The sequence below is a fragment of the Dysidea avara genome, chromosome 10 (assembly GCF_963678975.1).
Source record: "Dysidea avara chromosome 10, odDysAvar1.4, whole genome shotgun sequence".
NCBI lineage: Eukaryota > Metazoa > Porifera > Demospongiae > Dictyoceratida > Dysideidae > Dysidea > Dysidea avara.
This window is the reverse complement of record NC_089281.1, coordinates 21,860,256-21,874,769: the sequence shown is the minus strand read 5'-3', so window position 1 is coordinate 21,874,769 and position 14,514 is coordinate 21,860,256. Positions and strand designations below refer to the sequence as shown.

The 14,514-nt window shown below is 36.0% G+C and overlaps 1 protein-coding gene across 1 annotated transcript; it reads left to right on the top strand.

The window, feature by feature from the left end:
* The first annotated feature begins 2,951 nt into the window (after positions 1–2,951).
* On the top strand, positions 2,952–6,944 carry LOC136268458 (ADAMTS-like protein 2). The gene is made up of 10 exons (XM_066063810.1): positions 2,952–3,034; positions 3,128–3,201; positions 3,272–3,323; positions 4,119–4,200; positions 4,253–4,388; positions 4,970–5,168; positions 5,215–5,385; positions 6,062–6,241; positions 6,296–6,481; positions 6,531–6,944. Exons 1-10 carry the CDS (start codon positions 2,963–2,965, stop codon positions 6,816–6,818), a joined length of 1,440 nt encoding a protein of 479 aa, XP_065919882.1. The 5' UTR covers positions 2,952–2,962; the 3' UTR covers positions 6,819–6,944.
* Positions 6,945–14,514: the final 7,570 nt, after the last annotated feature.

Genomic DNA, 14,514 nt, shown 5'->3' with positions numbered 1-14,514 from the left:
TTAATTCTAAGGATGATTGTGAATTACTCCAAGGAGATTTAGAAAACTGGGCACATAAGTGGAATATGTGTTTTAGTCCTCGATTTTGGAAAGGAAAAGACAACTTCTCTATTACCAAAATGATATTAATGTTAAAAACAAAGTAACAATACTGTCATTAACATCAACATAATTACAGCTAGATATTTCGTGGCTGCTATGATACCTTGTGTAAGCATCATCTTTCTGTACAGCGTAATTGGTTTAACATAGATAGATCTGCAACCCCTAAAGCCAATTGTGTAGCAGTATAATGCAATAAGAAATTGTTGCTATTGCATTCATGGACCAGTTTTCTAAAATCTCATCATCAATATAGTAAATGTAATATTGCTTCAAATAACAACTAAAATTTTAAATTATTTTATACATTATGGTTGTGTAACGCATTCTTAGGTAAACAGTGGTGATCTCAAACAATTATAATGCAAAGGTAGATGATACTTTAATAACACTACTACTGTAAGAACAAATTACTGTAGTTTATGCATAATTATGACTACTGAATTTTGATAATCAGAATATGATTGAAACAGTGTGTACGATACATAGAAGGTTCTACATATGGTACACTGTTCTATAAATGCAGATGAACTTTTGTTAAGCTACGTAAAACTGTTATGATCGTTTGCTTATGGTTTGCAATAGCTGATCAATACTGTGTGTATATCACCTTAGTTATATGGCATTAAGTTCTTAAATACCATGCAACCAGAAGTCCATAAGCACCACAAGACATTTGTGATATTTTCTGATACAACTAATAGACTAATTGCAGAAGCATAGCACATTTAACCAAAATTTGAGGATAAGAAAAGGCTGAGCTATATATGGGGAATCCATAAAGTGATTAATTCAGCTAGCATGCAGTCACATTTTATATGTAGAGAAAATATGTTTCATTTATATACTATGCAGTTGCCTAAATATTTGCTAAAGTGAAAACAGAAGTCCATTTTTCACCATTCCAGTTCACCAGCCTGGTATAGTGATTCCATACAGCTCTTGCCAAAGCCTCTAAAGAAATATATGCACTTTCTGAGTTCATCAAGTGACATTTGAGAAACCTAAATTGTTCAACTAGTATAATACAACATTACATAATGTTACATAACAATACTGTAGAAACCTCCAGTCAACATTTATTACCTACTGACAACATATTAGCACCCATGGTGCAGTATTTGTTATGTATGTACAAAGATCTAGCTGCGGTGTGGATAGTTCTATAGCTACTATAAAGTCAGTATTGGCTTCCACATGCACAAACTAACCAGGATAAAACATATTTATTTTATGGTGTAGTTCCTCTATTCTGGACACATTGGGACTATGCTGAAGTGTCCTTTTTAGCAAAAGGTATATCAGGGATCTGTATCAATGAATATTAACAAAATGATACCACAGACAAGTATCCTGTGTCTACGATTCAAGGTGTCCTTTATGCAATATTCCACTGAATGCTGAAATAAAAAGACTTGGACTGAAGGTGCGCCTGGTGAAACTGTCACATGTGTGATGGAGTAGGAGTAGGCCACCTACAAACTAGAATATCACTTACTTAGTGAATAGAGAGAACTTCTGTTACCACAATACCAACTTAAATAGGTACATTAATTAGCCTGCAACTTTCCTACTACCATGTAGGTGAGGGCAAGAGACAATATACTGGCACTGGGAACAACATTCTCTCTACTATGCTGGCCATGTGGGAGCTCAGTGCCACTTCCCTCTCATAGTGCATAACCATATAGGAGAGGGCAGGGTAATTTACACTACACAATTGCTACCAAAGAATCAACTCCCTACTACATCATGTAGGAGGCCCTACACCAAGTTTCCTCAATTGCCTATCCCATGCAGAGCAATATGCACTGACCACTGCAGAGATCTCCTACTATATCATGGAAGAAGCTTTACACTAGAACTTCCTTGTACGATTTAGTATATAGACTGTCTTCATAAACTCCCTACTTCACCATATATGAGCTCTGCACTAGCTGTCTGACCTCAGTGTGTGACAAGGCAGAACCTGTTACTGGTAAATTTTGATAATAAATCTTGCTTTGTCTTCTATGCACTTTCCTCCAGAGATAAGCAAAACCAATTCCACAACCCATCCTTGCAATGCTGTAGGCTTCCTATTATCACCAGTTTGAAATATTATCTGGACACTGCTATATAGGGAGGATGGGAAATTATAGTCTAGTGACATCCAAGCTAACAAGAATTTGTGTCGATGTGTATGTGTATAGATTGCAACATACAAAAATATACTTAACATAGTAAAATGTACTATAATATATACGTACATATAAAACATATGTCATCAACATGAATACAATTTATGGTTTCTGAGTATAATATCCACCCATGTATCAAATTGAATTCATCAAGCGTGTAATATACCTCTGTGCATGATGGTGTCATTTACGACATAATGGGTTATTCAAAGCAGATTAGATTTCAATGATCACAGGTGTAATTCCAATACACACACGCACGTGTGTGTGTGTGTGTGTGCATGTGACATGTTTGTGATTAACAGCACTGACTTGTTCAACTTCAACCCGTGATGGATTAGACACGTCCTTCCCTTCACAACTGTAGCCCTACTAACTTTATGTCATTCTAATATATGTTGGCCAGTGAGTAATGATACAAATTACATAATAAGACATAATCAAACCTTACCTTATCAGATTTTCATGAGCCTATAGAAACCTTATCAGCCATATGTGCTTTTGGAAGTATATGTATATGTAGAGCTAATTCTTGGGTGGGAGATTTTTATAATACATACATCCCTTAACTATAAATTCTTAACTGCCAGGTAACCAACAAGTAGTACTTATCAGGCTTCCTAAGTATAAAAGGCAGCTAGTTGTCTTACCATAGTGGTATTTCAGTTGTACTCTTTCAGATGTGCAGAAAGAAGATGATATTTTACAAGCAGGTGTTCTTATTTGGTATTTTTGTTTCTGTTATTGAAACAGTAAGTGTGCATGTATATACACATGTACTTGCAGCTTATGTGACATTATATCATTGCAATTTTAAGCAGTTATATAAAGACTGTTTTATTTAGGCTCTGAGTGATGAATGGAGTACCTGCTCTAGAACTTGTGGTATAGGAGTTGAGGAGAGAATTATCTCTTGCCAGTAAGCTTATGTGTTTATACAACCACAACACTGTGTTATATAGACACTTCAATACATAATTTTATCTTAGAAATGCTGGTTGCAATGGAACACAAAAGGAATACAGAGTTTGCAATGTGATGGTACGTCTATGGGTTGTGTATAGTAAATATTTTAAGCACATGTTTGCATGTTAGTAAGGTAGTAAAGTTATAAAGGCTAGGACTTATATAGCAATTGCATGCCCATTGTTTTCCTAATGTGTGGACAGAGTGAAGGAAGCTGGAATGTCTGGTGCATTACCATGGCAATGACCTACAGTGCCCATTGTATTCGAATTACAAGGCTTGTATCAGCATATGTGAAAAGCCATATCAAATGACATGTAGTAATTTACTTATAATGTCAGTCCAGGTGGTCAGCAAGTTAGACTTGATATGCATTAGCTACCTTTGACTCAATTACATATAAGATATGCATACTGCACAATACATCTACATTGTAATTGGATACCTTCTCTCCCACTGTGTAGGCAAATTAATAGTCAAAGTAAATAGTTGTTGGCACTAAATACCACTATAATTTAGTGCAGCCACACAACCAAGCATTAACAGGACCAAGGCATCCAAAACCAGGCTGCTATATGTACCATTTGGAAGCACTGATGTATTTGCATACTGTATCATATGTTATGTAGTATGAGGCTTGTTCCTATTTTGTTCTACTTGGCTATGATACTTGGAATGCCATACAGTGTTGAATATCTAGTACCAACAAAGCATTACACTTGTGGTATTAATATTGTTGCAATTTCCATTGTTTGTTTCAAGGGCACAACCAATATGATTATGCAATTATGTATGCAGAAAAATGTTATCAATATTATACAATTAACTTTGTTTTGCATGTTATGATGCTAATGAATGCCTGACTTACAGAGGTGTCCAGACAATGGCAGTAATTCTTATCAATGGGTTGTTGGAAATGACTTCACTCCTTGCAGTCAAACATGTGGAAGAGGTACATAGATAATAACTTTTTGGAATGTTCAGTATAACTTGATGAATTTTAGGAATGCAAAGATCAGAAATATACTGTCAGCAGGCACACACTCAGATGAGAGCTCCATATTCTCAATGTAATGGACTGTCAATGGAACGATTAGAACCTGTTACCCAGTTTTGTGATCAGCCACCTTGTCCCTCTGAGTGAGTCCAATCTGGTGATATATCACTGTAATTATATTTTGAGTTTACTTCCCTGTTTTATAAGGGTGCAGATTCCAAAAGTTGGTTATATTGTTTAGTATCAAACCTGGCATCCAGGAATTGTGCCTGTGTCAATCACATTTCTATTAGAGTATCTCGATCATGGCACACCTATTTCTTTGCCAATATAGCAAGCAATTTTTCCATGTGTATATAAAGTGCAGTTTTTATGTATTGGTTATGTTTTAATTAAGTGAGAGTTTCCAGTCTGTATCTTATCCTGAAAGGCCAGGAAATAAAATGTAGGGGGCAATCTCCCTTGCTCAATTCAGATCTGCCCATGATTATGCTTCTCTGACATCTTTCATTTCTTTCAGCAGATAATGGATTCATATGGTATATGCTCCATTTGCTATTAGAAACATTTGGCATGATGCAAAAAAAGGTCACAAAGGAAACACTCCAAATAAACTGTAAATTATTGTGTTGCATTACCTCAATACAAGACACAACCAATGGTGATAGTTAATACATATTGATGATTGAATTGTACATATCAAAAAAGAAATATTCACATGTAGATGGCAAGTTACTGATTGGTCACCTTGTTCAAAGAGTTGTGGTGGAGGACACAAGAGGAGGAATGTAACTTGTGTACGTCTTGAACTAGCTCCAGTCCCAACTCCAGGGGAGTGTGATAACGTAACAAAACCAGCAACACGACATACATGTAACACTCACTCTTGTCATAACCATTGGGACAGTGGACAATGGAGTATGGTAAGTTAGGCAATGAACATAACATGTATAATTTTACTATGCTTAGTGCTCTTCTGGCTGTGGGAATGGAACTCAAAGAAGGAACATTACTTGTATGGATGCTCACAGAAGAAAGATACACAAACACAATTGCAGTTTATTGATGAAACCTGCTGTTGAGCGTTCTTGTACTGGACACTCATGCACCTATAAATGGATTACATCTGATTGGAGCAATGTAAATTATTAGTCATATCTGACCGGACTTGTGAAAGCCAAGAATGTAGGCACGCTTTCATGACTCATAACTTTTTATTTTAAAGTCATTATGTTATGGCTATGAAAATTTTCATCCATTATTAAACTTGTAAAGGATGCAGATACTCTAAGACCTGTTATGTGATATAACTAGCATAGTTTGCTCCCAAATGCCAGTTTTGCAGGCCTGCCACATAATATTTGATTGTCACAGAACATCACTTTTGGCTTGAACAAACATTTACTTACCTATATTAATTATTTTCTTTTCTTTTGTTTTTCCTATTTGTATGTATTATAATCCAGTGTCATCGGTATTTCTTACAAATATTTTTCTAGTTTATAAGTTTGACCACTTTACTAGGGCACAAATGATTGGTATCAATTATATATACCTATATTTGTGGTCTAATGGATACAGGATGCTACATCTATTTTGGTTGTTCTATTAAAAAATCAATGCAAGCTGTTTGTATCAACACACTGTATTAACCAAAAATGTGTGCTAAAATTCTACATTCCATTGTTCCATTTAATATTATGTCAACGTATTTGACAATTTCCAGGTGTCCATTATACAAATGTAATGACGGAACTCTTACTATTCTTCCCTTTATCAAAAAATAGCAAGCAATCATTTTGTCTTCTTCCCGTAGTGCTCTATGAGATGTGGCAATGGAATCCAAATCAGGAATGTTAACTGCACTGAAGATGGAAGAATAGTTGAGAACAGAATATGTTTTGAGAATAGTGGATATGTCAAGCCAGAGGAACAAAGAAATTGCAGTGGGGTACACTGTAGTGGAAAATGGATTGTACAAGAATGGAATACAACAGTATGTCATTGTTAGTTGTAATATTTACCCAGTGCTTTTACAACTAATTTGTAGTGTGAAGCACCCAACTGCTATGTGAAAGGAAATCAATACAGAAGTGTGTATTGTATTCATGATAAAGAAATATCCAATGGTGATGATCAGATAGAGTGTGATCCTTCAACAAAGCCATCATATGTACGGAGCTGTTACGAGACTTCAGGGTGTAACCCACAATGGGTTATATCACCATGGAGTAAAGTAAGTACAGACACAAATAAAGTATAGAAATCTCTTTTTTTAATTTTAGTGTAACAAAGATTGTGAGAGTAGAAGAATATTAGAATGCAAAATGGGAAATAAAACAGTAGACGATGATAGATGCCTGGATGTTAAACCCATCTCATTTAGGATGTGTGGTCCAGAGTGCCCATACTTAATATGCTTGAAACAATTTTGTCATCTAGATAATTTAGGAATTTGTGAAAAGAGCTGTTGTGAGTATAGTGTAACTATAATACCTGAATATCTTGGGCCTTTGCTACGCTACCGACTGGTTGAGAAGTCATGCTGTGAGCAGTGTAAAAATGAATCATAATCCTCTTTTCTTATTTTATCTGCACAATGGTTTTTGTAAAAAATCACAAGATTACAGAACTGTACCTTGTATGTATCATTATAGAACTATGCATATTGTTAGCAAAAACACACACATATATAATATATTATGTATGTATAGTTAAATTTATCAAAGTTCACTTAAATATGCATGGACTACATGGCGAATTTGAACATTATGCACCAAGGTGACATGCTGATCCACACAACTTTAATCATGTTAATTTTCATTAGGCTACAGCAAGTATATACTGTTAGCTTTATTAATAGCAAGGTACTTTCAATATATCAATGTACACAAAATCATGCTAAACACCAATTTGATTTAGATAGACATACATGCATTTATTTAAAAGATGAGGGTAGCTACTTATATTAGGGGTCACAACAAATATGAATTTGGAATGTTATAGATCTTTAAATAATATGTTGTCATTATTTATACTGTCAAACTAATGCATATTTGTGAAAAAATCAGGTATGAAAACAGAAACTGGGCATATAGATGTATACCTGAATTGATTTGTAAATTGTTTATAAATATGTATAATAGTGAATAAGTGTTGAGTGAAAATAAATTTGGTAGAAAATAAACATGCTTAGTTTTGTGTACTTATCACATACTGTGAATGCAGTAGTACTATTAATTCATTTCTGTTCAGCCATTTTACTGCATTTCATTTAGCAGTGATGACCATGATGCAAGAAAGCAGCTCAACTTTATTACTGCATAGCATATATTAATTTTTTTTTGTTGATTTAAGACTTTGTAAAGCTTAAATCAGCAAGTCCTGTAATTTTTTGGTTTGTTTGTGAAAATACGTTATGAATGCTACATCTTCAGCTCCACTACAACAGTAGTTCCTTTGAGCATATATATACTGCATATTTCTTGCACTGGTATTATCCACAAAGCTGCAGCTGTAGCCTTTTACATCTCACAGTCTCTAAATTGCATTATAGTGTGTACCTTTTATCATCACTTTATAAAATGTGATCAGACCTGTGAAAATGGATATGTGGGCACATAAAATTTGCCTACTTTCTGAATATTTTATAACTCATAAGTTTTAATACCATTATACCATGGCCATACAATTAGTGATCATATAATTGGCTTATAACAAAAGTTACAGAATGCATCCTGCAATGATGGCGAAATCTGTTTTGCTGTGTGGTTTGTACCCATATGCTCTATTTTCATAGGCCTGGTCACAAATTGTGACATATCAGTTTTGTGCATAATAATTACAATCATGTCAAGGACTCTATTTATATAGTGCACAAGAACATTGTAGGTAACATAATATGACAAGGGTGCTCAAAGTCTAAAGTGCAAACTATAGCTAAATATCATTTAATTCATGGAGTCAACAAATGCTTAGCGTGTAACGTCAATGTCAGTCTGCTTGTACTATAAAACTATCAAATCTTCTATGCACAATATTGCAATCGTATAAACAGAATTTAAATGTAATGGTTGTTATGAGAATACAGAGTTTGCAGTGTGATGGTAAGAGCATGTATAGTGTACATGTTTGCATGTAAGCTTACGTACAAACCAATGATGTATAAAATGATTGTGACATAGTATTATATAAAGTTATATTACTTGCAATTGGTATTACATCATTGCATACTTGAACCATACAAACAGCAGTGATTACAAAGCTACACATTAACACTTATAACTCAAAATCTACTATATACTGGTCCCAACTTTAAAGTGATGAATGATGGGTATTAGCAAAAGTTTATAATGTGTTAGGATACACCATTATAAACTCTTGGTATTAGAGCAACATGTAAACCAAAAATAAAATTAATTAATGATCAGAATATGATTAAGATCCAAGGAAAAGCTACATTTTTGTAGTTTGACCTTTTCCTTTGAGCAATTATAAAATATTATATATTATCACCTGAAAGAGAATTTAATAAACATTTCAAAAATCTAGTGCCTATGTCAAAAGCAAAGTTATGGTCATTTTACTGAAGACATTTAAGCAAAATAAAATTTTCAACAGATTCTTTGAATGGTCATAGCTTCAAGGGAGACCAATGAAACAAGCAAAACTTTGGTGTAAGAAAGTTTCTTGATAGGGTCCATGTTTGTGCCAAATTTCATGAAAATCGAAATGGGTCCGGATTTTTTTTGTTGATTTGGTATGTAATGACCCTATATTACCACTATTACTGACATTACCACTGTTACCTACCTATATTATCACTATTACCTACATTTATACATTACTACCATTACCTATATTACCTACATTACCACTATTACCTACATTACCCATATTACCACTATTAGCTACATTTCCACTATTAGCTATATACCAACATTACTGCTACTACCCATATTACCACTATTACCTATATTACCACTATTACCCACATTACCACTCTTACCTGCATTACCACTATTACCACTATTACCACTATTACCCATATTACCACTATTACTTACATTTCCACTATTAGCTACCAACATTACTACTACTACCTATATCAAGACACACGGTAGTGTGTCGTGCGGCCCAAGAAGCCGGCGCGCAACCCCGTGAGTATATTGACAGGAAGAAAGAAAACGCAATTTTCGCACCTCCGTAGCTCTGTGCTGCCTTGATGAAACAAGACAAATTTTGCTGTGTACATTCCCTCCAACTTCAGTACTCCACATTCCAAATTTGAGCGAAATCGCTTCAGGAATTCCTGAGATATGCGACTTCAAAAATTGGCTTAGTTTCTTCGTTTTTTTTTTTTCTTCTTATTTTTCTTCCTCTTTTCGCACACTTACAAAAACTGCTATAAAACGCGAACGCGTTATCCGATTGCCTTGAAATTTGGCACACAGAAGGGGGATATAAAGGCGCATTTCTGTACCAACTTTGGCTGGAATACCATAAACAGGCAAAGAGTTATGAGCGATTATGCACGAAAAATAACACCAATATGTTGTCACGCCTACAGGGTAAACCGCGTATGGGAAGAAGCTGAAAATCGGTGGGTGAATAGGTTAACTATTGAACCTCAAACCTTTTGTGGTTTGAAAGAAATCGAGCTAAAAACCAGGAAGATACAGCAAAAAAATCAACAATGTGTAACAATTACGCAATCGAGATTAGCAAATTTATTATTATTATTATTATTATGCTTGCCACGCCTACCAGATAAACCACTTGGGGTAATGCTTTGAAAATCGCTGTACAGATGGAGTTATCATCTTAGAAAGGCTCTTCAATGGTGTAGAAAAATCAGACTTAAAGCCAGGGAGTTATAACACGAAATCCAACTTGGTGTAGCAAGTGCGAGATCGAGATACTCTAATAGAGCAGTCATCCTAATAGAGCAGTCACCCTGAACAGAATTCAAGAGATCAGTTAGAAATAAGTAACCTGTATAGAGATCAGCTACAAACAAATCACCCTGTAGAGAGTTCAGCTACAAACAATTCACCCTGTTCAGACATCAGTTAGAAGAAGTTTTCTTGTAGAGAGTTCAGTTACAAACAAATCACCCTGTTGAAAGATCAGCTAGAAGATGTCACCTTATAGATAGTTCAGTTACAAAGAAACCACCATGTAGAGAATTCAGCTACAAACTAGTGACCCTGTAGATACATCAGCTAGAAGAAGTTACCTTGTAGAGAGTTCAGCTACAAAGAAACCATTCTGTAAAGAGCTCAGCTGCAAACAAATCACCTATACAGAATTCAGCTACAAACAAATCACCCTGTAGAGAGATCAGCTAGAAGAAGTTACCTTGTAGATAGTTCAGCTACAAACAAATCATCCTGTAGAGAGATCAGCTAGAAGAAGTTACCTTGTAGATAGGTCAGCTACAAACAATTCACCCTGTACAGAGCTCAGTTAAAAGAGGTTTCCTTGTAGATAGTTCAGCTACAGACAAATCACCCTGTAGAGAGATCAGTTAGAAGAAGTTACCTTGTAGATCGTTCAGCTACAAACAATTCACCCTGTAAAGAGATCAGCTAGAAGAAGTTACCTTGTAGAGAGTTCAGCTACAAAGAAACCATCATGTAGAGAATTCAGCCGCAAACAAATCATGTGTAGAGAGTTCAGCTACAAACAAATCTCCCTGTAGAGAGATCAGCTAGAAGAAGTTTCCTTGTAGAGAGTTCTGCTACAAACAAATCACCCTGTAGAAAGATCAGTTAGAAGAAATCACCTTGTAGAGAGTTCAGCTTCAAAGAAGCAATCATGTGAGAGTTCAGGTACAAACAAATTGTCCTGTAGAGAGATCAGCTAGAAGAAGTTACCTTGTAGAGAGTTCAGCTACAAAGAAACCATCATGTAGATAGTTCAGGTACAAACAAATCACCCTGTAGAAAGATCAGCTATAGAAGAAATCACCTTGTAGAGAGTTCAGCTACAAAAAAACCATCATATAGAGAGTTCAGCTGCAAACAAATCACCTGTAGAGAGTTAAGCTACAAACAAATCTCCCTGTAGAGAGATCAGCTAGAAGAAGTCACCTTGCAGGGAGTTCAGTTACAAAGAAATAAACCATGTAGAGAGTTCAGCTGCAAACAAATCACCTGTAGAGAGTTTAGCTAGAAACAAGTCACCCTGTAGAGAGATCAGCTAGAAACAAGTCACCTTGTAGAGAGTTCAGCTAGAAGAAGTCACATTGTAGAGCTACAAAGAAACTACCATGTAGAGTTCAGCTGCAAACAAATCACCCTGTAGAGAACTCAGCTACAAACAAATCACCCTGTAGAAAGATTAGCTAGAAGAAGTTACCTTATAGGGAGTTCAGCTATGAACAGATCACCCTGTAGAGAGTTCAGCTACAAACAAATCACCCTGTAGAGAGTTCAGTTACAAAGAAACCACCATGTAGAGAGTTCAGCTGCAAAAAAATCAATCACTCTGTTGAGAGTTCAGCTAGAAGAAGTCACCTTGTAGAGAGTTAAGCTGCAAATAAATCACCCTGTAGAGAATTCAGCTACAAACAAATCACCCTTTAGAAAGATCAGCTAGAAGAAGTTACCTTGTAGAGAGTTCAGCTACAAAGAAACCACCATGTAGAGAGTTCAGCTGCAAACAAATCACCTATAGAGAGCTCAGCTAGAAACAAGTCACCCTGTAGAGAGATCAGCTAAAAACAAGACACCCTGTAGAGAGTTCAGCTAGAAGAAGTCACATTGTAGAGAGTTCAGCTACAAAGAAACTACCACGCAGAGAGTTCAGCTGCAAACAAATCATCCTGTAGAGAGTTCAGCTAGAAGAAGTCACCTTTTAGAGAGTTCAGCTACAAAGCAACCACCATGTAAAGAGTTCAGCTGCAAAAAACTCAATCACCTTGTAGAAAGATCGGCTAGAAGAAGTTACCTTGTAGAGAGTTCAGCTACAAAGAAACCACCATGTAGAGAGTTCAGCTGCAAACAAATCACCTATAGAGAGTTCAGCTAGAAACAAGTCACCCTGTAGAGAGTTCAGCTAGAAGAAGTCACATTGTAGGGAGTTCAGCTACAATGAAACTCCCATGTAGAGAGTTCAGCTGGAAACAAATCACCCTGTAGAGAACTCAGCTACAAACAAATATGCAGTGTAAAAAGATCAGCTAGAAGAAGTTACCTTGTAGAGAGTTCAGCTACAACGAAACCACCATGTAGAGAGTTCAGCTACAAACAAATCACCTGTAGAGAGTTCAGCTAGAAACAAGTCACCCTGTAGAGAAATCAGCTAGAAACAAGTCACCTTGTAGAGAGTTCAGCTAGAAGAAGTCACGTTGTAGAGAGTTCAGCTACAAAGAAACCACCATTTAGAGAGTTCAGCTGCAAACAAATCACCCAGTAGAAAGTTCAGCTATGAGCAGATCACCCTGTTGAGAGTTCAGTTAGAAACAAGGAATCCTGTAGAGAGATCACCTAGAAGTATCGCCTTGTAGAGAGTTCAGCTACAAACAAATCACCATGTAGAGAGATCAGCTAGAAGAAGTCACCTTGTAGAGAGTTCAGCTATAAAGAAACCACCATGTAGAGAATTCAGCTGCAAACAAACACCCTGTAGAGAACTCAGCTACAAACAAATCGCCCTGTAGAAAGATCAGCTAGAAGAAGTTACCTTGTAGGGATTTCAGCTACAAACAAATCACCCTGTAGAGAGTTCAGCTACAAAGAAACCATTCTGTAAAGAGCTCAGCTGCAAACAAATCACTTGTACAGAATTCAGCTACAAACAAATCATCCTGTGGAGAGATCAGCTAGAAGAAATTACCTTGTAGATAATTCAGCTACAAACAAATCACCCTGTAGAAAGATCAGTTAGAAGAAGTTACCTTGGAGAAAGTTCAGCTACAAAGAAACCATTTTGTAAAGAGCTCAACTGCAAACAAATCACCTGTACAGAATTCAAATACGAACAAATCACCCTGTAGAGAGATCAGCTATAAGAAGTTACCTTGTAGATAGTTCAGCTACAAACAAATCTCCCTGTAGAGAGATCAGCTAGAAGAAATTACCTTGTAGAGAGTTCAGCAACAAAGAAACCACCATGTAGAGAGTTCAGCTGCAAAGAAATCACCCTGTAGAAAATTCTGCCAGAAACAAATTTCCCTGTAGAAAGATCAGTTAGAAGAAGTTACCTTTTAGAGAGTTCAGCTACAAAGAAACCATTCTGTAAAGAGCTCAGCTGCAAACAAATCACCTATACAGAATTCAGCTACAAACACATCACCCTGTAGAGAGATCAGCTAGAAGAAGTTACCTTGTAGATCGTTCAGCTACAAACAATTCACCCTGTAGAGAGAGCAATTAGAAGAAGTCACCTTGTAGAGTGTTCAGTTACAAAGAAACCACCATGGAGATTTCTGTAATCAATATAATATTATGTGACCGGATTTGCGAAAAGGGGTCTTCCACACACATCCAATTCCGTAAACGTTGGAGACCATAACTCAGTGTGCAAGTAACATATTAACCTGAACATTTCACCACGTACTCAGCTATAGTGGTGCTCACCACTGTCCAAAATTCAAGGCAATAGCTCTTTCCAATCTGAAGTTATCAATTGTCAAAGTTGGCAAATTGGATGTGTGTGGAAGACCCCTTTTCGCAAATCCGGTCACATATGTATTATACAGTATAATATAATTTGTACATTTACTAATAAAATATTTAAAGTACATCTACTTCATCTTTTCTTCTTCCTGTAGTAAAGAAAAAAACATAGGTTAAAAAAGTCCCAAAGCTGGCCATAGGCCGGCTTTGGGGTATATAATACAAAAAGAAATGAAATCTAATCCAAAACAGCCAAGCTGTAAAAAAAGTGTGCGGCCCTCAGAAAAGCTATGGTGAAAAAAGATGTGAAATCCAAGGTGGCGGCCAAGAAATGGCTGTGATGGTAGGTTAATGGTAAAAATTTTAATAATGACAATTTAGGTAAATTTTGTGAAGCGGCACAAAAATTCACCTGAATTGTCGTTATTAAAATTTTTACCATTAACCTACCATCACAGCCATTTCTTGGCCGCCACCTTGGATTTCACATCTTTTTTCACCATAGCCTTTCTGAGGGCCGCACACTTTTTTTACAGCTTGGCTGTTTTGGATTAGATTACCATTATTACATACATTACCACTATTACCCATATTACCACTATTACCTACATTACCCATATTACCACTATTACTTACATTTCCACTA